At 36.3% G+C, this 24,580-nt stretch overlaps 1 protein-coding gene across 6 annotated transcripts in view; it reads right to left on the reverse strand.

Annotated features, from left to right (window-relative positions):
- SMARCA2 (SWI/SNF related, matrix associated, actin dependent regulator of chromatin, subfamily a, member 2) overlaps positions 1-24,580 on the reverse strand; it is a 116,615-nt gene that overhangs the window by 57,267 nt on the left and 34,768 nt on the right. For 5 of the 6 annotated variants that reach the window (XM_054282958.1, XM_054282917.1, XM_054282934.1 and 2 more), the window contains 14 exons: positions 20,573-20,699; positions 19,145-19,318; positions 18,753-18,926; positions 14,261-14,431; positions 10,649-10,702; positions 9,051-9,181; positions 8,800-8,860; positions 7,309-7,409; positions 6,874-7,021; positions 5,097-5,260; positions 3,402-3,468; positions 2,720-2,830; positions 971-1,213; positions 561-674 (listed from right to left, as the gene is read on the reverse strand). In XM_054282958.1, coding sequence (XP_054138933.1) covers positions 561-674; positions 971-1,213; positions 2,720-2,830; positions 3,402-3,468; positions 5,097-5,260; positions 6,874-7,021; positions 7,309-7,409; positions 8,800-8,860; positions 9,051-9,181; positions 10,649-10,702; positions 14,261-14,431; positions 18,753-18,926; positions 19,145-19,318; positions 20,573-20,699 — 1,840 coding nt within the window. Of the gene's footprint in view, positions 1-560; positions 675-970; positions 1,214-2,719; positions 2,831-3,401; positions 3,469-5,096; positions 5,261-6,873; positions 7,022-7,308; positions 7,410-8,799; positions 8,861-9,050; positions 9,182-10,648; positions 10,703-14,256; positions 14,432-18,752; positions 18,927-19,144; positions 19,319-20,572; positions 20,700-24,580 lie in introns of all 6 variants that reach the window. The other variant, XM_054282926.1, reaches the window with a different exon arrangement.

Raw genomic sequence — 24,580 nt, forward strand, 5'->3', positions numbered from 1 at the left:
CTATTACTGGATTTGTCAGTGGTTTGATTTAAGTATTATTTTCAAATGCAAACAGCTTTTATTCTCAAATAAATTCTTCTGAGGATATTGGGAATTTGACTTTTGATGGAACAGAAATTTGCAATAGAAGTAGTATTTACATGATTACAGAGATGAAAAATAATTTTAAAATGCCTTTCTTTGTATTGTCTCTAAGCATCTGTACACAGTTCTCCATTCACTTAGCCAGTCAGCTCATAACACACCTTATAAATATTTCAGTTTGGTTTGGTTTTAATCCAGTTTACATTAAAACCAACTTTTCCTTATCACACCTTCAAATTTACTTTTTTTTAATTTTAGTTGCTGTTATTCTGTGAAGAGGGATGCAGAATTGCAGAGGAGGACACAATGGGACAAAATAGTTATCCAGAAATAAAAACAATTTCCTTTGAAATCAGAAAATAATTTTATGTATAAATAAATAAACACTAAAGAAGTCCCGTTCTGCAAAATAAATCTCAAAACTTAATGCTCAGAAAGATTATTAAACCCTTCCCAAAACTCCTCTCATTGCAAACCTTTTCTGGGAGTTGAGACTCAACCTCCTTCTTCAGTCTTCTCAGCAAGAAGGGCCGAAGCACTTTATGCAGACGACGGATGATCAGAATAGTTTCTTCCTCATTTAAGTCCACCTAGAAAAGTTTATAAAAGTCACTACAAGGCAGCTCAAATATATTAGTTTATGTCTTCTCTCACATGGAATGCTAAGAATGTGCAATGATTATTTGCATCTTACAACTAAACTGACACCGAGTCAAAAAATGCAGTTTAAACCTTAAAATTTTGGTATTATAAAAAAGGGGTCTTTTAGTTATGCTAAATCCTTAACATAACTAAAGTTCAAACACTAATCCTTCTGAGTAAGCTCTTTTCTGTTTTCATCAAAGTGGTTTATTTCTGATCTTTTAAAAAAACACTGCCACAGTACCCTTTCTCCAGTCATGGCAAATGGAGCATTGAACCACTGCTCAAAGGTGCTGCAGCTCTTGAAAATGGTTGGAAGAAGGAAATTGAGGAGAGCCCAAAGTTCAGGCAACTTGTTCTGCAAAGGAGTCCCAGTCAGCAGGATTCGCCGAGGGGCCACATAGTGAGTATTCAAGACCTGAGTCAGCTTGCAGTGATGGTTCTTCATTCGATGGCCCTCATCTACTATCATGTACTTCCACCGAATCTGAAAGAAAAAGAAGAAAAGTTGGCAAAGTTAGAACAGGCCAGACTTTGTCAAGGTCCTCGCAACAAGTATAAAGCAAAAATACTTAAAGTCTGAGACATCAATCAGTCTCAACCTTGATGAAAGCCAAATCAAGCATTATGCAACTATCAGTGTCCTTGCTAGCAACACACAGAGAGACAAACACTAGGTACACTCAATCTGATGATGAATTCTGACTGGAACTGAAACAGTTAACAGCAAGCAGACTCCTTCCATTTTTGGGAAAGAGATTAGAATGACTGGCTCTTCAAGGCCAGAATATAGTTCACAGTGGAAAAAAGAAACCATATAAACTGCAAATAAATCTGTCTGTAACAAGAACCTTGACAGGAGACAAAAGCCTTTTCAGATAAAGGTGAGTATGCTCATAAACAACAGCAACCCTCAACTTTATTTTGTTTCAGCTAATACTATGTTTTTACTTGAAAAGAAAGCAGCATAATTAAAAACATCTCAGTTACTGCATTTTCAACTAAAGTATCTATTTATTAATATGAAATCTTAAATGTAATCACAGCAGATGTTGAAAGCTGTTGTTCAAGTGCTCTGGTATCACCTGTACTACAATATACTGACCATGTGACTAGGAAGGCCTCAGTTTGTACTTTTACATGTGCTACCTAATTCCATTTCCCAGGACAGGATGTGTGACATAGTGCTGTCCTTCTATCTTTCAGAAAGAGTGAGGGTAAAAAAAGGAAAAAGAACATTATGTAGTCTCAAGCTGTCCTCAAGCATTCAGAATGATACTAAGAAAATGCACTGCTTTTGTATTAGAAAGGACAAACAAGTGATAGGCAGTAAATATGCAGAATGCAACAGATGAAAATGAAGTGAAAATGAAATAAAACGAAAATAAAACTACAGGAAAACCAATATGGTTTCTTTGTATAGCAAAATCCCTCTGCTTTGTGCACACATGAAATAGTCTTACAGTGTAGTAGGCTTTTTAAATTAATTATATTTGATACCTACCTGTAGAGAGACAGTGAGCCCTAAGAAGTGCAAGGTGTAGACTCTTTAGCCTGGATACCAAATTCATGATATAGGTACCTAGTCACGTGGGGAAAAGTGACCACAGAGCTGGAAGGGCCCTAACAGGAGTTTCAGGACAGAAATAACCGAAAAAGTGAAAAGTCACTGATGCAGATTAGGCTAAATATTATGCAGAGGTGAGAAAAGTCATGTTCTTCCAAGGACAGCCAGGTATACAGTACTGACAGAATTGCACAAAGGAATTAGTCCCCTGGACACATTTGGGAAAATCCTAGTATTTATAGAAGGGACAGCTGTGACTGAGAAGTTCAATTATAAACTGAGAAACAGAAATGTAAATGAAAGAGATAACTTTTATTGAAGGACAGAACAACCAGGAACTTTTCCATAAAATAAAAATGTGTTTTGTGGTATGTACCACTTGAAGGTGTCTGGGTCTTGCTGTAGAGACATAATGGTCAAAATTACCTTAGCAAGGATATGTTTGTCCTTTATGATGTACTCATAAGTAGTTAAAAGAACATTAAATTTTCCACTTCGAAGCTGAGGAACAAGTGAGCGGCGCATTGCAGGTGTACCCTAAAAGAGAGAGACACATGAGTTGTTATTCTTTACTTTGATGAAGAAAAAACATTGTTTTTATGAATTAGCAGATAATAAGCAATCAGATGAACCTGCAATCCTACCATACTGTGAATAATACATTGATAAAATTCCAGACCTTGTCAGAGCGCCTTTCCTAAACCTCTGCTGGACTGTAAAGCTGCTGATGGGGCTCACGGAAATATAAAGCCAGTGGTCTGGTCTCCATACAAGTTGCTTGGCTATATCACTACTACAGGAGCCAAACAAAAAAGCATTTAGCTAGGAATAAAATGTTAGGTAGTTACCATACTTAACTCTCAGCAAGAAGCCTTGCACATGTGATAATTAAATATTTGGTTCTGCATTTTGTACAATGATTTACAGCTGTTTTACTTCTACAGTCTTTCACAGTTTATGATAGTCCTCTTAGTATGACTAACTCACACTGCTTAGTACATGACAAAACCTGATGAGCAGATAGTTTAAAAGCTTGCAGAGACAGAGGAAAAACTGTCTCTAGTTCTCATTCCTTCAATTCCACAGTCATATAAAAAGCAAATCAAACCTTGTAAGATATCTTCACCACTGAAGGAGCCCATTTGTCAAATTCATATGTCCAATTGGATAAAGTCCTATAGAGATTATAGAGAAAAAGTAACGTTTCATCATCTGCAGATCAAACTTTTTAAGTGTTTCCAAGTGGTTGCCAGCTTTTTAACACATTTTATGTAATCAACCCACATAAATAACAACTTCTTTTAAAAATGCACTTTATATACATTGCAATAAAATACAAGCATCTCAGAGGGAAACAACCAGAAAAAAAATGTGTGAAACACTCATTCAGCTTGTATTCAGGGCCCTTTCTGAAACCAGTAAAAGTACTGTTTTACATGCACGTTTATACTTTGGAGCATAGTAACAATAAGAACAGTGTCTCTGGACAAAAAATAGATTTGCAAGTTCCTCTATACTAGATATATCATACAAAAATGGACACTAAAGCTTTTCAAATACAGCCCAATGAAACTGACAATAGACTTTATCTGTGCTCTACTCCAGCAGAACTACTCATAGTGCCACCAACCACTACTTTGAGGATCCATTCTTACACTGTTTCTGCTGTTTTATCCCAACAAAAAAGTTGCTATATAGTGAAGCTAATTGCTATTATGAGACAACAGCAAAAAAAACCCTTGAGGTTTTTCAGCTGCTTGCTATTTTTATCCTCTTCTTAGTGGACCAATGATGGTAGCAATACTAGCAAAGTAGAAAAGGCAGAGAAAGGCAGCTTTTAAAATGTATAAAAGAAAGAACTTTCAGCTCTTCTGACTTTTAAAAAAAACACTGGAGTACATAAAAGAAATCATATTTTTTACTGTGCTGACATGAAAATTGACATCAATAACACTCTCACTATTTTTTTTTTATAGATCTTCTCCCAGGTGTTTCTTCTCAAACTAAGCTTATCATTTGTGTTCATACAATTAAGCACACCTGTGGCATTTATCTTAGTTAATCATTTACTACTACAACACAGCCAGAAGAGAGGACACTGCAAAAGAAGTCAAGAGATGACTACAAATCAAATTTATCCTAATTCTAGAACAAATTTGCATGCTCAGCATAACTGGTGGACAAATTAGCTAATGAAATTACCAGGGAACCTCTCAACATCAATAAAGTCAATTACACATAAAAATAAGATAACAAATCCTCAACACAAGATTTCCACAATGACTGACATTTTTTATTCAAATCACTAAAACACACACCTGACCTTTGGAAAAAATAAAATGCACTGAAAGAAATTTGTATAACAAGCAGAATTTTGAAAAGCTAAGGAAAAGCAAAAGGGGGGGCAGCACAATAAACAATCATAATCTGCACACCTGATAAAAGTGTGTATATCAATCAAGGCTACATATATCCAGGGATACCTATACAGTACTTGAAAGATCAACCTCATTAAAGCATGCTTGCATGGTATCAGATGAGGCACCAGCTGCTTAAAGAATTAAGCAAGAGATTTTTATTATCAGTTAAAAGCTGAAAGGTGAAATGCTTGCATGCAATAGGAAAGAAAAAACATCCCCCTCACTTGGCTTAAGAGTGGATTACAGTAAATTCAATACAGTTTGCCAAAATTAATAGAACCAAGTGTTTTACCAGCTTTCTGGTTTTGCCAGCATGTTGTGTTCCAAATAAACCAATCTGCAATGGTTAGGACAATAATGCCAGAATGAGACCCATTACTTACGACAAGGGAACAATGATGAGATAGGGGCCATTGAGTCTTTTGTGCTCCATTAGGTAAGTGATCAGAGCAATAGTTTGTATTGTCTTTCCTAGTCCCATTTCATCTGCTAAAATTCCATTCAGATTGTTATTATAGAGAGAAACCATCCACTCCAGTCCCTGGAGCTGAAATGAAGAGTAAGAGTTTCAGTTATTTAAAACCAACAAAAAAAAATTAACAATAAATCAGCAGCATGGAACTAATGTTCTGATGTCCCTGTCTACTTACAAGTTGGATTTCTTTTAGTAATACTATATGCATGGAGACCCCTGCCTATCTTTACATGGAAAACATGTTCTCTTTAAAACACTCAGTAAGATGAAGTCAGATTTCATGTATAAAGGTTTTACTACTGCACACAAAGCAACAGAGGCACTTATAGTAAGGCTGATAAACACCACAGCAGGTATTTGTTCCTCAGGTTCAACACTCTCAAATGCTGAAACTTTCTGTGTGTATTTCATGACATTTGTGTGTGTCAATTAAAATCTTTCAAAACCAAACTCATCAAAACCGCACAAAATACAGTCTCACACTTGCCAGCTGTATCACTGGTATGCTAAAGCACTTGTAGCACATGTCCACTTAGTATTTGCCATTCAAAACTCCATGTCAGAGTAGGCCACCTTTGTCCAAATATGCCTTGTGTATAAAATTCCAGAGCTGGAAGGAAGCCAGAGTTCTGTAGCTTAGCAGTATCTACATAACAGAATTTCACACTCCAAAGGAATACTGCTAGAAAGCACTTTTCCCTTCTCAGACAGATTTTCACATGTGTGTATCACATTACTGATGGATGTGTGAAGTTTCTGCTCTTCATATCCAGAGTTTTGGTGTGTCCCATGCATGGAGAGAGCAAGAAATTATGTGGCCTGAGAAAGTTCAGAGGGAAAATTCTACAATGCACTCTTGAAGTAATTGTCTGTTCTTCCTGCAAGACAGTATCCAAAATAACGTTGCCAATTTACTGGCGTTACATACATGTGGAGTGATTAATATTTACTTGATTAAGTCATCAAGAGCTGACTGGAATCTGTAGTGTCACTCTATGTCCCATCTACGAAGTCACTTCAGAATTGAGGAAAGCTCTTTTGTCTACATAATTATTCTTTTATATATACAAGCAATGTTCTGAATAGAGATAAAATGCAGGTTGTTGGAGTTCACTAGAAAGTTGTGTGATAGCAGAAGTGCAGAAAATATGCATCAAGGACATTTTCAATCACATGTGAATCTAGCTTATATCAAAATAGTAAAGGTCTTGGTTACTAAATGCAGCGAAAGTCTGTGAAGAACACGTGACACAAACCTCCACAGCAAAATATTGATCTTATTTTCAAGTTGCACCTATCACTGTCCCAAAATATTAGGACCTTAATTAAAAATAAAATTCTAAACTTGTAAATATTGGAAGGAGGAAAGTACTGTTAATCCACCACAAATTAAAAGAGTAAGAAATTAAAGTACTAGTCAGTGAGAAGGATACCAAAATCAAAATATTGTTCACCTGCAATGAAGAAAACGTAGAGATAGCTGTAAAAAGTTTGTATTATTCAAGGAGTATGTATGTAACATTATCTGTGACAGGTATCATTGCTTTGTCCATACGTCCAAATTCGAACCTACTAGAGCCTTTGTGTTTCTTAACAAATTTTCAGTTTGCCATTTGAAAGGTCACACTGAAATGTTTAGCATAATCCCAAGTTTTAGGTATTTTATTGTTTTAATGATTTCTTACCTGATAATGTTTTAATGTGCCATTAATAAGAAGGGAAGACTGCTTTTCCACCCTTTCAGTGATAGCATGAGCAACAGTGTAGTAGGATTGAGACCCTCTAGCACTATATTGCATGCTATATTCATCATCCACATCTTGTTTCGCTGTCCTGGAAAGTAGAAAAAGAACTCACGTGAATTCCTACAAACAAGTATTTTTTGGCCGTGGCTTACATGTCTAAAGAAACAGTTCAAGTCCATAGCTGTGAGTGAGATGAGTACACCAAAGGGTGCAAGATTATAAAGAGTATACAATTAAATTATCATGTGCCTTCTCCTGCAGATATTTATACCAGAGAAGTAAAGCAATTCATTGTAATCTACAGAAAGCTACTCTTGTGAAATACCACTGTTAGATGTCACCGTTCCTAATAAACAGTACTTAAGGAAAACTCACTCAATGATTTGCTTTGCATCTTTCTCAGAAACTTCCTCACTGTTAGGATCCAGGAGTATCTTCTCATCTGTTTCTAATTTGCTTGATTCTTCTTCCTCATCCTACAGAAATACAGAAAAAGAACACAAGTGCTGGGAAGTGTAATGTGTTCCTCAGTCATACTTTCAAATGGCATTCTCATACTGGTAGCTTTCATTGGTCAAGTGTTTTATGACAGACATCTGAATCATAAGGTTCAATTTACACCTATTCTGCAATAAAATTGCACTGCAGCATAACAAAATGATTAATTTTTGACATACACTAACAGGAAGTCAATAATACTTTGAAATAAAAATTATTTTCCCCTGTAATGATCTTCCTTAACAAAGGCTTTCTCTGACTACCATATTCATGGAGAGTATTCCAACACCATGTGGGTTTTTTTATGTTGTATTCTAGATGTCTGATAAACTAATAAGGCTTAAAATACTGTCACATACTACTGATTTAGGCCTCTAGTTTCTTAATTTTTTAAAACCAGTTATTTTTTACTCTTTTTGAAATAACTCATCTTTTGACTACTATTGCAGCAAATAGCATTAACTTAAAATCTCACTAAGTGAGAGTCTAAAATCTGACAGATATCAGGTCCTTCTCTCCTACCTTAATACTAACAGACATGCAGAATTACATAACCAGAAATTACTCCTACAAATACACACCGTAACATCGTACAGTCCAGTCACTTTCAGTGGTTGTTTGGTCTAGCAGTGTAAAGACTGCTAAACTTAGGAGATCTGAGTACTATACCTAGTTCTGCTACCAGACTGTTGGTTGAACGTGGTCCTTCTCTATTCCTCATTTCTGTTCTCCTTTAGAAAGTACTGATCTGAAAATGCTATGCAATTATCACTATTCATTATCCATAGTATGTAATATGATGACCCTGCAAGGCTGGGATCTTTGTATGGGTTAATGGTAAGATTCTTTTTAAAATTTTTATAACAACAGTATTTAAATCACCATCCAAATACTGAATCAAATAAGCCTACCCTGAAAAGTCTGAATATAAATCCCTGTCATAATACCTAACATTTTAATACACATAAGTAGTAACCATGATTTTTATTGCCTATAAAATCTTCAGTGCATAAACTTTGAAGATGTTAATTTCACTCAGCACACAGCCACAATGCAGCATTTTCTGAGATGTATTTTAAAACAGGAACCTGCTAAATCATCTGGTTCATTACCATTTATAATCAGAGTAAAATATTTATTCTTCCTAATGACAATTACCAGTTAGGCCTTTACAGAGTATATAAAGAACAAATGCTAAAAATCAAGAACTACAGACTCAATTAATTTTCCTGTTCATAACAGTCTTAAAGCACCTGCACATCTGCTATCACCTCCCCTCTCTTCATTATAAGAAGGGGAAAATGAAATATGAAATAAGTACTTGTTTTTTACTGTATTGTCACAGTATTTCTTTTTGAAGATACATACCTCCTCCTCATATTCAGAGCCACTTTCATCTTCACTGTCTGATCTGGGAGCAACTTCATAGCTGTACAAAAATGACAGAAAGATCATGAATTACAGTTAAAAGGGGGAAGCTAATAGGTGCAATACATCTCCCACTCAGCTTACATACAATAAATTGAAACAAGAATAGAATTGGTAAACAAGAAACTATAACATGAAAAACATCAATGCAAACAGAAAAAAACAGTCTACTTTGTATACTAACTACTTACCCAGGGTTCATTTCCAGCCAAGCATCCAGCTGACTTGCTTTGGGTGCTTCTGGTCCCAGAAGAACTTTGCCAGTTTCAGTGTGAGTCACTTTGACTGGAAGGTCACTCATCTGACTGCTCTCATCTATGGGCTAAAAATTCAAGTGACATTTTACACTATAAGGCAACTGAACTTCATACTTTTCTTACATAATAAAAAGAACTAATAGCACTATCAAAATTCCAGTTCTGTACAACCAGTGAAGTTTTGTTACTAGATGCCACAGTTTCCCACTAAGCAAACACAAAGTCACAGTATTTCTGTGTGTAACATATTCTATGTGACATCCACAAATGTATCCCAGTATCTCAAGTACAGTAACAAGAACAACATGGAAAAGAACACGCTATTGGTTTTTGTGGACCAGGACACGAGTTATGTATTTTATAGCCCTTTAATCCTGTTGTTTATACCAACAGACATCTGTAATAAAGGACATACAGTGACCTTATGGCTTTTTTTTTTTTGAGAAAAAAGAATCAAACAATTCACTTAACTTTCTAAGTAAAGGACTGTTTTAAAGATTCACTGTCCTAACTTCTTCAACTAAGCTGATGAAGCACCTGTAGGAACAAAATCTCTTATCTGTGTTGTAACAGAACTAGAACAGTTCTGTTATGCTTTTTTTGCCCTGTTTAATCACAGATTTTTTTACTTCAAAAACTTTTTGCCTTCCAATACTGTTTTTACCCAAGAATATTTTCCAAATAAATACATATGAGCAAGAAAAACTAATTCTGAACAGTTCTAAGTAGTGACTGACAGAGTGCAAAACACAGCCAGTTTCCATTAAACTGAAGTTACAGAAATATTATGTGCATTTTCCTTGTACAAATACAAATATACCAAAGTATTTTTGCTATAACTCTAACTATACTAGCAGATCTATCACTTCCAAGTATAAAAAGAGAGCACAAGTAAAACAAATACAATTCTGAAGTCTTTAAATAAAAATGAAGTGGAATAGAAAAATTGTATTAACAGAAGAGCTCTGAATGAGGCAGCATATGCTGTGCTACTGAATGAACAATATTATCTGAAGAATGACCACAGAAAAATTACTAATTTCCATTTGCTTCTGAGGAGGAAAGAATTTTCAGATGTCTTAATCCATCACAGCACTGTACTCAGTACTGTGACTGCAAGATAATTGCATGCAATGTCAACAATGTATTTTTTATAAGGATGAGAAGATTGACTGTATCATGTTCATGCACTCAAACTAGAAAGTAAGTTGTCTATATATAGACTGCAAGAAAAATATTTCTTGTAAGCACATTACAAAACTGAGAGGCAGACTTCATCACGCTCAGTGATAGATTCAATATAGTTTTCATTTTAGTCTTTGATTTTAGGAATAGCAAAAGGCTAGCATACATGTTAACCTACATAATTATTATTTCTGTTTATAAAAAACAGCTCCTAGAACAGTTGTCATCATAACTCTTTTTGAAGTTATAGCCACGACACACAATCCAGAATAATCACTGGAAAGTTGTTTTTTTTTAAAAACCAAAAAGTAACAAGAAGCAAAAAAACACCTTGTAAAAATTCATACCTCTCCATCAGGACCAAGACCAGATGCCACTCCTTCTGCATTTTCCTCAGCTTTCTACAACAAATAAAGAAGTCATAAATACTATGGTCAGATTAAAATTACAGAAAGTATACTTTATATGATGTAAATATTTTGGATCGTGAATATGTTTCACTTATTTCTGAACAGCCTGGGATTCACATTTTTGAAGGTGTGGATGGATATAGGCAGAGATAAGCCCAGAGCAATAAACACACAAAAATAATTTACTAACGTAAGGAGGGTACCTACTCACTTCAGTCAATGATATAAAACTGCATGTAAAAAGTGGTTGGCCCACTCAATTTCCAGCTCAGACCTAAAGCTCAGTTGCTTATAGGCTATTCTAATGCAAATAAAATAATAAATTATTTTCATATTATTTACTATTAATTTCCTCTAAACTGCTTTAATCTCCTAAATGTATCAGCAGGCATCACAGATTGTACATTCATGCAAGGCAGTTTAGTCTTGCGTATGTATTTCTGGTTTTTTGGTCTGACAACTAACTAGAAGGAGTGTTTTTGGAGCTTTTTGTACTACATTCCAATCATGTGTAGACCCTACTCAAATTAGAAACAAAAGGAACACAGGAGTTCTTCAGTGGAGAAAGCTATATTTTCTTCTCTCCAACCTGAGAAATGTGCAGTATCTTCTTAAAGGCTTATTCTTATTTATCTCACTTAAAATGTCAGCAGAGTATGAGGAAAACAAAAAGACATATAGTTTGCTTCTGCATTCAAACTTTCCTACACAATTCTGAGCAAGAAAGGACATTTTACAGCTTCTCCTTACGTCACACTGCTGACTTTGTAGTACTATAGCAAAATATTCTGGATATTAAAGTTAAGAGAACAGACTAACGACAAAAAGTGATCTCTTAAATTGTGTTTAGAGATAAAAAACTTCCAAGTATTATTAAAGCATGTGATCAATACAGACCATCAAGTTATTCCTTTTTTTTGTTTAAGAAGTATACTTGAGGAATAGCTGCACTTCTCAATATTGATATAATCCTTAATATCTTCTTCAGTCCTTTTCTTTGCCACTAAATTCTATTATCTGAAGTATGTACTTGAAATGAATAAGCAGCAGCTGATGCTCAGTAGGAACAACAATACAAGCTTCAAAGCTGCCTGCGTCACCACTTCGGTGCAGCAGGTGTGACTGCTGACAAAGAAAGGAACTGTTCCAGAAGTGAAGATTTTAAATAAACACAAGGGCAGGATAAGTTACAAAAACACTTATCTACTCTTGGCTGAACACACTACATTGACTGAGAATACTTTTTCCCCAGATGAACCAGGGCTGGGATCTATTCTTTTACACTAGAGAATGCTGTCTAATACATAAAGATTGTTATAGCTCGGCTACAGGCAATGGAAAAGAACCTTAAAACTCAAATCACAGACAAGTAGCAAGCATCAGCGCTGTTCACTGTGCAAAAGACATAACCTGCTGTGAGAACATTAATAACCTACAGTTAAAAATTTTGGAAATCAGAACATATTACAAAGAAAATAAATGTAAATAATGACAGACATCTTGCACTTTTATTTTGGACCATGCAAACAGATCTTTAATGTTGACAACTTGACCCCTGAATTGAGGAAATTTCAGTATTAAAAAGCAGGAAGGCACGTTTTGTTAATTTTCTGCATAATGACAGGAAAAACTACTAACACTAAAGTGAAAAGCTGCACTGCAAGTTGAACTAGCCTGGAAGATGAAAATCTCATATGGAATATTTTTTCTTTTGCATGACTACAGTAGGAAGCTAGAGACAGGAAATACAAATAGAGGAATATGAAAGAAACAAACAAGGAAAATCTATCATGAAGATTACAGAAACTGTATCCCAGAGAAAGAATGGACTAATCTCAAATTTTATTCTACTAAGAATATAAGGTTCACTTGGATATCTATAATGAGCCTGGCAAAGATTATTTCTTCATCATCTTCCTCACTGCCATTTCTAGGAGAAAATCCTAAGAATTCTCTTTTTTTGTTTTTCTGTAAGCACAAAACATTAACTACAGTACTAGTAAATTAAACTTTATTACAGATTACAAAACATAAAAGTTTAGGAATTGAAAGTGTATGACTTGCAAAAAAGACACAGTGCCCACTAAATGCAATGTGTTCCACAGTCATGGAATGACAAATTCATAGAATACTAGATTAAAATAAAGGGTAATATTTGTGTAAACTCCTACTTCCTTCAGATGAGCAAAAGATTGCTGGAAAGAAGTTAATTACAAACAAAAAGATGCAGATGACCAAGACAGAGCGAACTTTTTTTTCTTTTTTTTGCTAATCTTCCCTTAGGTTTTAGGGCAGGATATATATAAACACTGAATATTATTTACAGGACATATTTCCTTTCAACTTCAGGAACAAAAAATTACGTCTTTACTGACATGGCCAGAAAATAATACTGTTTCTAATACATACTTAGACTAAACTGACATAGAAAGAAACATATCACCTATGTGGACATACTTATTTACATTATTACAGTGATGCAGTTCCTCCACTTGCTGTCTCAATAATGATTATCTCTACTGTGCATTTTGTACATTAATCAGGCATGTTCTCTCTGGTAATACAGGCCAAGAACCCCATCCACATTACATCTTTATTCTGTAGACAGGTTATTGTTCCTATGTTAAGAACAGAACTCTGAGGAACAGACTTTTTTTTGAGAGCAGGAAAAAACATGTACTGTTTTTTAGGTCATTAATGTCCCAGATCATATTTTTTCTATGCTGGTTTTTTTTTAGCATATTTCCAGTACTGTTAGCAAACCCTGTAAACATGGTGCTAGAATTTGTCGCAATAAGTAGTAGCAAATCATGCACGGAAATAGATTATAAAAATTCTCTTACATATTCTGCAAGAGATGAAAGGTACTCTGAGATCATAAAAAAAAAAATAACTTCTTAATCACTATTTCACATATAGAATTATTTTTTGGAAATTGCGCTGTTCAATTTCAACAACTTTCTCTTGCATTTCATATGAAGAAAAGTAAAGAAAACTGGAAAGTTTCAAATAAAGGTTGAAAATGTACAATGAATAATATTACTGCAAAATACCCATTTACTATAATAAACCTAGCCAAGTTTATTAGCCATTTTCAATGGTCCTAACAAAATGGACTTCACCAAATATATAATATGGAGGTCTAAAATATGTGTCCTGGATGAGACAGCTACACAACTCAGACTCTTGCCATCTTCTTCCCAGAATGTATTTTTGATACATTGTATTCCTTTTGGGTACAATAATTCTAACTTATACATCTGTCCCAATTTTACCTGTACAAAGTTCATGAGCAAATTAGTGCCATGAGGAGATCAGCAGCTAAGAATTTTGTAATTCTGCCTCTTATCACCTTCTTCTCAGTTAAAAAAAGCATAGATATATTTCAATAGAGAGATAGATGAGTTCCCTCAGTATTAAGAATTTGGTGGTGTAGATTATTTTAGACACCCTGATACATGTATGACAATTGGGCATCACCACATTTATCAACACGTAAATTGGATTTGAAGAAGAAATGGCTGAAAAATATCAGCTGTAACTACTTGCCTTCTTTCTTCTCCTTCGCTTCTTCTTCTCTTTGGCTGCCTGTGCCTGTTTATGCTCCCATACAAGGTTAGTCAAGTTAGCCACATACTCATCTGTCTGCTGCAACAAGTAGGCCAGGCGTCTGTCTTTCTTTTGATCAATCAGCTTACGGTACCCTTCTTCATCTTCGGCCTAGTGACACAGAAGAGATGTCAGTCATGACAGAAATGATGGTGAATGCACACCGTCCAGCTCCCATGTCAATAATAAAGTGTTATCTTAGGTCGTTATGATCTGTACTGAGGGGCAGTTACATGGGTAAAGAGCTCGTTGGATGATCAGGCCCAGAGAGTCATATATATTTGTATCAATGTCACAGCATCATAGGGGTTGGCAGGGACCTTAAAGATCATCTAGTTCAAATTCCCCTGCCATGGGCAGGGATACCCTCCACTAGACCGCACTGTTCAAAACCACATCCGGCCTGGTCTTTAACACTTCTAGGCATGGGGCATCCACAACTTTTCAGAGCAATCTGTTCTCGTACCTCACCACTCTCAGACTAAAGTATTTCTTCCTAATACTTACTCTAACCATACTTTAATAGAACCACAGAATTGTTATTAACACTGGAAGACCCCAAAGATATCAAGTCCAACCATCAACTTGACACTGACAGGTCCCCCGGTAAACCATATCACCAAGCACCACATCCACATGCTTTCTGAACTTCCCTAGGCAATTGTTTCAACGCTTGACAATCCCTTCAGTGAAGTACTTTCTTCTATGTAAAATTCAGTCTAAACCTTCCCTCGCACAACTTGCAACTTGAGACTGTTTCTGCTTGTTACCTGGGAATATGAACCAATCCCCACCTTGATACAATCCTCTTTCAGATGGCTGTACAGAGCAAGGAGGGCCCCCTGAGTCTCCTTTTCTCCAGAATAAACTCCAGGTCCCCCAGCTGCTCCTCATAGGACTTGTGCTCTAGACCCTTCCTCAGCTCCACTGCCCTTCTCCAGACATGCTGCAGCACCTCAATATCCTTCTTCGAGTGGGATCGCAAAACTCAGTAGAGGATTTGAGGGGTGGCCTCACCAGTGCTGAGTACAGGGGGTCAATCCCTGCCCTGGCCCTGCTGGCACAGGCCAGGATGCCATTGGCCTTCTTGGCCACCTGGGCACTGCTGGCTCATGTTCAGCTGCTGTCAACCAACACTAAACCAACACTCCCACATCCTTTTCTGCTCTGTAGCTTTCCAGACACTGCCCCAATCTGGGGCTGTCGTGACTCGACAGGGCAGGGCACTTTGCCACATCACTGGCCTCAGCTTTTGATATAGTCCATGATACGACTGGCTTTCTGGTCTGCAAGTGCAAATGGCGGGGTCCTGCTCACCTTGCCATCCCCCAATAAAACCAAAATCCCTCACTGGAAGGGAGGGATTTGTCATACTTTATCTGAAGACACTATGAAGAGCCATACTACAGGAGTCCCTGCATCATGTTGTGTTTAACATGACTATCAGTGACACAGAGGAAGGGATGGAGGGCACTTCAGTCAACTTTGCAGAGGACATGAAACCACAGGGTTTTTGTCAATGTGCTCAAGGGCTGGGCTGCGCTTCAGAAGGACCTGAATAGGCAGGGAAACTGTGCTATTTCTGATGTTAGAGGTTTTCAAGACAGGACTGAAAAAAGCCTTGAGCAATCTGTTTTGAACTCAATGTTAACACTTCTGGAAGGTGGTTCAACTAGAGAGGTCTGTGAGACTCTGAGACAGAGATGAGAGACTCTGAGACAGAGATTCCACAATTCTACACATTTCTTACTCTCATGGACTAAGGACTAGAAAAATCTGCAGTAGTTATGACTAGCAATGGAGGGGAAAAAAAATCAATGCTACATTAGGCAGACTGAATGTCCTGAAACAGAGATGGTAAATTTCCTACAGAGATGACTTTTTGAAGACATGAAGTACAGGCAGTTCACCAAGGGGAGGAACACAGGAGCTGGACATAAAATTGCATTTAGTCCTTTTTCCAGAATGAATACAGACCCTTTTTCTTCTAGATGTCATGTGAACCCCTCTATTTTTGTTTATGTACTGCTGTTCCACTCTCGTTTTATTTAATCTCTGAAATAGAGTTCACTATCAGAAACAGGATTCACCAGATAAATGCTATCTGAGTCATCCTGGCAACTTCTGCATCCTTGTCGTACTGTGTAAGTATGTTGGACATACAACAAATATGATTTTCATGTGCTGTGACGATATAATGCAGAATGTCAGAAAAATACAAAAAAGCAGCAGAGGTGCCAGAGGTGCCTGTCTCAATTTTGGCTGAAACAATAAATTAAGGAAGTACACAGTGCTGTATAAAAACCAAACACAAGCAAGAAATGCTTTAAAGATGATTACTTTAAAATACAGCACTCTGGGAGATCTCCTGCTTTTCTAGAGACACCAGAATGGCATACAGTGAGTAAGAATAGCTATAATGTTCAAACTGAGCTTGCAAAACTGCTTGCAAAATTCCATTGCTATGTTCAAGCCATCAAAATTACAATATTCAAACCCCAAGTTTTCAGGAAAAATAAATTACCATTACTACTGTTGTTGTTGTTTTTATTGTTTCTAATGTTGCTGAATACACAGTCTGTGTAATCTAGCCAAGGTACTTCTTTTATATATTTAAGCTTGGCTTGACAACATCTTTTAAAATCACACCAACACCCATTTTTGCATGATACATATATAGTACTGCTAATGAGCTGTGACACAATCACAATTTCTAATCATTGTAAATAAAGAGAAATTTGTGGAATGAATTCAGCATTCCTGAAAAGATATGCAAAAGGTTTTAGACACAGCATATTTTCATAGACCATGGCAAGCATCTGAGAGGAGATGATGTTTTAAAAAAACCCACTAGTACACATCTGTGAATTCCAAATTCCCTACAACTGGACTAGAACTAAATAGGCAAAGTAACCCTATTAACAAAACATACAGATTGGTTTTGAAGAAGGATTTAATTGAGCAGTGGTGGAAAACCCTAAACTGAGAATGCCTATGAAATTTTGTACATATGGTAAGAGCTTAACCAGTCTTGGTGAGGTTTTAGGAGAAAGCACTGCTCATCTGGAAGCACTGGTATCCTGTTCCATTTCTGGACATTCAAATCTACTTTGTTCTTTTCAGCAGTGTACATCTTCATTACTTATCAAACTGCATGTTCAATTTTACATAAGCTGAACCTCACAATACACAGAAGTATTTCCCAAATGTCAATATTGCTTTTATTTAAAAATCAGCTCCTTCTTTGCTAATAATTAACATTTTTACATACTAGGTTAGACAAACTGATGATGATGACCTCCAATTATAAAAAAAGCACTATAATACTGATTACCATGTAATTTTAAGAAATGCTCTAGGGCCTACACATCTGTTATTCTCTTACACAACTTCTTAATTTACAAAGCTTTCTTTTCCAAGTTTCTATCATTGTTATATTTAATTTTTTCTGCATTTAATTTTGTGATTTTTAAAATGAAACTGTTCAGCCCATTTTCATGGTGGGAATAGATTCTGGACAGGAACTAGCATTTATATCTGCACCTCTATTAGATACTTACTGGTTTTTGCCAGCAAGTTACAAAGTAAGCTTGTCATTTTCCTTTCATTCTGTGTTGGTGAAACATCATTAAAATGTTAAGACAGAGCTAACCAATGTCTTGAGGAATTTTTTCTACCCCAAGTCACTGAAATACTTGTGCATATGCACTTATCTTTCTACGCTTTGAATTCCAGAATTATTTTAACTCCTGAAATCTAGGCAGCCCTCCGACTGGTTCCACAGCATTCTGAAGAGACATGATTATACATAAACCCATTTTACTCTGTTCTTAGAATAATACAACTGATACTGTGAGGGTAAAGGGAAGGATAAACCATGAAATGGTGCGGAGTATGATTTGAAGCATTAAATGGGTAGAACTGACTGGTATTCATTCTCAAAATACATGTGTTACTATTATTGGTTATATGTGGAATCAACCGTATGTAAAAATTGTGGAGTAATGCATGAAAAAGTTAATCATCTGCAATCTTCCAAACTATAAACCTAGAAATAAACTGAAGCCCATTATTTGTAAAATGGACCAATAGCCCTGCAATCATACAGAAGGGTTAATATGTGAACTTAATAAGATTAAGTTGCTGCTATTCAGAAGTGGCGGTGATAAGTTTTCATGCTAGTAAAAAACACCAAGATATTTCTATACAAAAACCTTAAAAAAGAAGGCCCCTTAACTTAAATTAAATAGTATCACACTACTGGTAACAGAAACATATGTAACAAAACGTAGTTTGGATTTATACTTTTTTCATTACTGAGTACTTCAAAAAGAAAATGCATGGGAGTGGCTGAGGGAATATATAAGCCTTTTAAAGGGATACAGTACATAACTTTAAATAAAATAACCATCTTCCTTCCTCTACTTCTTACCATTAGTCTCCTCATTCTTTCTTTCTCAATTCTCTCCGTTTCTTTTTTCTGCTCACGTTCAGTATTGGCATGCCAAGTTGCCACAGCTTTAGAAAGCTTCTGAATTTTCCCAGCAACTGACCGGTGGTACTCTTTAAAATCTTTAGCATGCTGCAATATGCTATTCAGGTATTCCTAGAAAGAGAATCAAGTTAGTGCAGGCAGTCTGACCTAGCCAGGATTTGAAATCAGGAATGTAGGAGTTCTGATCTCACAGTCTTCCAATTACTTATCACAGCACTTGGAGTTTTTTAAAAAACTCCAAAGGTAAATAAAATATGTAAAAGAGAACATCTGCACAGCAAAGCAAAATGCATTTCTGTCATGGGGTAAACCCTAATAAGTTAAAATACCTGGTGCTTCTGCCTACGCTTCCTTTCCTGTTCTATCTTCTGCTGCTTTTCAAGCTTTTCTGTCATACGAGCCTCTCTTAAAGTCTGCCGCTTGCTTCGTTTGTAGGCTTTGGAGTTCAGCGCTGTCTCCAGTGTTGTGTCACGACGCATACAGGCTACTACCTCTTGTCTTAACTACCAGTGGAGGGAGGGGAGAAAAGACAAACACTCAAAAAAATATAATAGCTCTTAATAAAACAACTTTAAAAACTGCTCTGGCAGAGTAAAAAAGTAAACAATTCAAAAGATTTCGCAGACTCCTCTTCCGTTTTCATTATAGTTCTGAAAAGATACAGCATTGATACAGTTGCAACAGCTACATCTGTTACCCTAAACAAAAAACTTTAACCTTCAGAATGGTCAAAAGCATTAATTACTTTTAATTATCATTTCTTCCCTCCTTATAAGATGCTGGTAAGAACTGTCCTGCCACAGTAAAAGGGGCCAGCCTAGATGTTACACCATCAAAATAAAATGCAAATGAACCACATACATAACACATTTTCTAGTGCTGGACCTGAACATAACTGACAATTTGTTTCACTGCCAGCTGTACAGAAGACAGGAGGGAGAGATAAACCTTAGGAGCTTGGAACAGTATTGCCATAGTCCCAGCAGCAGAACAGGGAGAGCCTGCTGCTTTTCGTCTGACCTCTGACAAAACTTCATTATAAATGAGTGCCAAGGGTAGAAAGGAAGGAAGACTTGGACACCATGGCACAACTCCTGCCAAGGCTTTTGTCAGGAAGTATTTTGGTTGACCTGCCAAATCACATCTTTGTTCTTCCAAACTAGCTGTAAAAGCCAATGGCAAGAGGCCTGTAGACGTCTGGCAGTTTGATTCCTTTCCTGAAACTAATTTGCAGATACAGGCACTCAACATTCAACTTATATTTTATGTATGATCCTGTTATGTTTAATTTTCAAAGTCTGTAGCATAGTGGAAATACGAAAAACAAATCACAGAGAAATACCACACAAAACACCAACACACAACTTTATTAAAACAAGGGGACTTGTGGAAATACTAAGTATGTCCAGAAAGAGGTATTGGTTGAGAAGGTCTGTGATGAAAATCAGCTTGCAGTCTATCCAGAACTTATTCTGTCTTTGTACCAATGTCATGTTCATTTTGAATAACATAGTTCTATAGTCACAGTCTACACTGGAAGATAAAGCAAGGAACAAAAGTAGCCCCTGCACATTTTTATTACCAAGACAAAATAAAATCTAACATTTCTGTGACTTGCTTGTTGATTACGTCAGCTCTCATGCACGATCTGCTTACACTTTGCAATAACCCAAAATCTCTTTCCACTTTACTCTTCACTGCATGAACAGGTTTGCCTGTGACTGCTATGAAAATTTTCCTCAAGTAAATGGCATTACCTGGCGTTGGAAATTCAGTAACCGAAGTGCCTTCAACTCCACTGTAGCTTTGGTCCGCAGATCAGGGGGCAGAGAGCCAGGCAAGTTCTCCAGTTCCTGGATTCTGTGAGCAATTCGAGCCTGAAGTCTACAAAACCAGAAAACTGGGTAAGACACCACAAGAAATCTGTAAGGCATTACTAAAATTAGATAGTAAAAATAGTCCGTACAACTCAGGCATTCACTTGCATTTTTCTGGGGTTTTTTCTGAGCTAACAGGCTTTTGCAGAGATGACACTAGGTGTCTTTTTCCACTTTGAAAATAAATTGTCAAGTGATCAAAATGTCTCTTGGCTTTTCTTTTCAACTAGAACTAGATATGTGAAAATAAACTTGGGAATTCTATTTTACACATACTATTCAGGATTCTGCTTTCAAGCTTCTTTGATGGGTATTATTTTTATGCAGTGTAGTCAGTGATGACATAGACCATACTTGCCTTATTAACTGGAATTATATTTCATTATTTTATTGACAAAGTAAGTTTGTTTATAAAGTATTCACAGCTATATAGCTGCTACTGCAAATCGAATTCTACTTCACTCTTCCTTTAGAAGAATGTATTTTGTATTCATTTGCAAATTCAAGAGAGAGAGAGAGGGGGACTAATAGACAGAACTTGATTTTTTTCTGCCTTTAATATTACCAGAAGAATTCTGAAGTTCCTGGAACAACAAACAGGATGTGATGCTGCATTACTGCAGAAGATTATATTGGTATCTTTAAGAGAGTAAAAACTGAAGCAGAATTAGGTAAGTAATGTTTGTTGTACAGGCTGAAAAGCAAATCAAGAAGAGTTATTTCTAACCTAGAAAAAGTTTCATTCCAGTTTATATACCGCCCTAAAAAAAGCTCACATTTTGCACAACTGGGCACTCCAGTTAGTAAGAAGATATTTCAGTTCACCTAAGGATGTAAAATTTTCAGAATTAAGTGGTTTCTTGGAGAGACGTACTAGCCAGTGTACATTCCTACAAAAAAGCAGCTAAGATGTTCCAAATCATATGCTCTACCTGTCACTTACCCACACATGGATGCAATCCTGCATCACAACAATTATTTTTAATTCTTTTTCCCTTCCCAAATAGCTGCATTGTGTCTCCTGAAACTCCACCTACAAAACAGTTATAGCCAAACCCCAGTTTCTCTGACTTTAATGAAACCTTAAGGGAGCAATCATAACCTTTCCAAACCTTTCTTTTGAGCTGTGAACTTATTAAAGCAGCTGAATATTGAACATATTTTCAATTTCTTTTTACATTCTTGCTAGCAATGAATGTTTCTTCTTTACTATACACGCAGATGAGTTAATCTAGGTTCTCCCTGGCATGCCTTATGGTTTCAGATAACTAACTATAACAGTCACTTCCAAACAAACAAGAAGTGAAACGCTGACCTCTTAGTTCTGTCAGAATTGGTTTTTTTCTTTCAATTCAGGTATAAAACATACAAAAATGCCTGCTGTTGTAAAAGTTTTCACAATACAAGTCCAAGCAATTGCCAAAGTGGGGTTGGCCTCTGAATTGCTATCATCAAAATTTGTAACTAAAATCCAAATATACATTTTATTGAGATATGTCTAAACATAATCAAAGCTCACAGAGTGTGCTTATTATATACCAACATCATATTATGCAGTCCCCTCCCATATAATATCCATTTCACTGCTAACAATTTTTTTTCAACTTGAGCTGATAAAAAAAGCAGATCAGAAATGAATGCACATGAAATTTTATCCTTAAATTATACAGCAGATTAGTATATCCAGGATAACTTTTTCTTCAACTATTTTCCTTCATATGTTGAAATGCACTGAGCTACAAACAATGACAATTCAAGGCATTGGTGGGTGATTGCCCTTCCTTTAACAACCCTGTCAGAGGTAAGGAATACAAACAAAAGCATCAATATTTCTAAGTCAGTAGAGATATTACCTCAGAAAACTCTTATTGTAACTCAGATCAGTTCTCTATTTTAAAAAAAGTCCAGAAAAATAGAAGTTGAAATAGTAAAAGAAAATCCATAGTAGCTGTATGGAAGAATAAAGAAAATGACAACCAGATGGGTTATGTATGAACCAAAAAAAAAACCAAAAAACTTTGAAGTTTAATTTCATACTTTCCCAGAAGTACTATTTATACGTATTGTCTATGGTACTAACACAGTAATTATAATAACGCTTTTTTAAAGCAGGAGTTTTTAAAGAATTCCAAGTCAAGTTAATGGAAGAACTATCGCTCATCACTGCCGCCTTCAAGTCTTTAAAGGATGTGACCACGGTTTGTTGTACTGCTGTAATTTTCATGGAACAATGCCAACAGCTGTCAGGTAAAGAGAATCTAAAAAAAAAAATTTCCTAGATCTTTTTACAATCACTTGAAGTATCTAATCTCACAGTTAAAAGGAGATGTAATGAATTAAACTTTGCAGTTCAGCAATCTACCTCCATGCAGAAAGTGGCCACTGAATGTATGCAGAGATTTCTTAGCAAAGTAAGTGATGCACACCCATTCCTCGTTAACTCAGGTTAGCAGCAGAGGTTATGGTTGTACAGTCAAACCTATCTGGCATGGATGCCAGGCAGTAAAGAAGATGCCTAAGAAAATACTTTGCAGATAATGGAAAGAAACCACGTACAATCTGCAGGACATTTCCAAGTGTCCAAGTGTATTATTTTTTTAATGTGCAATGAGAATGAGTGTGGAAAGAGCCTTTCAACATAATAAACCAACTTTAAATGACAGGCATTATTACCTTTCAGACAGCTATTCAGTGAGAATAAAAAGCAGCACTTTATTTTGAAGAAAGCATTAAGGAGAGTTTTATAAAAACGTATATTGGATTTGCATGGCTAGGTACTGCTAGCAGGAGGGCTACAGCACTGGCTTCTGTGAGAAGCTGTCAGAAGTTTTCCTATGTCCAGTAGAGCCAACACCAGCCAGATCCAGGACAGACCCCTCCACTGGTCAAGGCTGAGCCAATCAAAATGGTGGGAATGCTTCTGCCATAGCAGACTTAAGAATGGGGCAGGGCGGGGGAAGTTACTGGGCAGATTAATTGTGGCTAAAGAAGAGCTGTATGAGAACCTGTGAGAGGAACAGCTCTGCAGACACAAAGATCAGTGGAGAAGGAGGGGCCACAGGCAGCAGAGCTGAGATTCCCCCACAGCTCATGGTGCAGGTAATGGTGAGGCAGCTGTGCCCCTGCAGCCCATGGGCGACCACAGGGATGCAGAGATTCACCTGGAATTCAAATGGTTTTCAAGATATAATGCTCCTTTATTAAAAGAGTTTAGTGTGAGATCTCAGGAGCCAACTGTTTCGTAAAGCTTGCACTAACCTCAGTGTTTTCAGGATAAGGATGTTTATTTTGGCTTTTTTCTGCTCCCTTTTTATTAAGAAATTGTGACAACACATTTCTGAATTAAACTTGCCTATATTAAAGCTAAATCCAGCACCATTCAAACCACAGAAGCTGTGAAACTGTCTTTTTCAAAACTTTTGCCTGATGTTACTTACACAGTTTTAAGTAATGAAAAGATTTCCACGAGGTCTACATATTGTGGAACTTGAAGCAAAATTAAACACCAGTAATGTTCAACATTAAAAAGGTTGGGATCTTATTTCTCTGTTCTAGAATAAAAATCCCATAAAATATAAAATCCTTCTGCTGGAGAATCCCTGTCAAACTTTCATCTCACTATGCCAAGAACACCAGTGTATTTAGAACCTAACATGCTGGATCTGTAACTGGTTCTCTACAACTAAAAGTATCAGCTTTATTTTTTGTTACTTTCCTCTGTTTATGAACACTAAGATATAACAGCTTGGCACAAACAGTGAAGTAGAGCAGGGCTGAAAACAGGAAGAGCAACAATTTGAGGTTAATTGATGCAGAAAACATTGCATCATACTGGCCGTATGATTCTTGGTTGAAGTTAGTGCTACAATTCTTCTGACAGAGTAACTG

Source organism: Melozone crissalis, unplaced genomic scaffold (genome assembly GCF_028551555.1).
Source record: "Melozone crissalis strain CALT ecotype California unplaced genomic scaffold, PUWL_Pcris_2 ptg000005l_1, whole genome shotgun sequence".
Taxonomy (NCBI): Eukaryota; Metazoa; Chordata; class Aves; order Passeriformes; family Passerellidae; genus Melozone; species Melozone crissalis.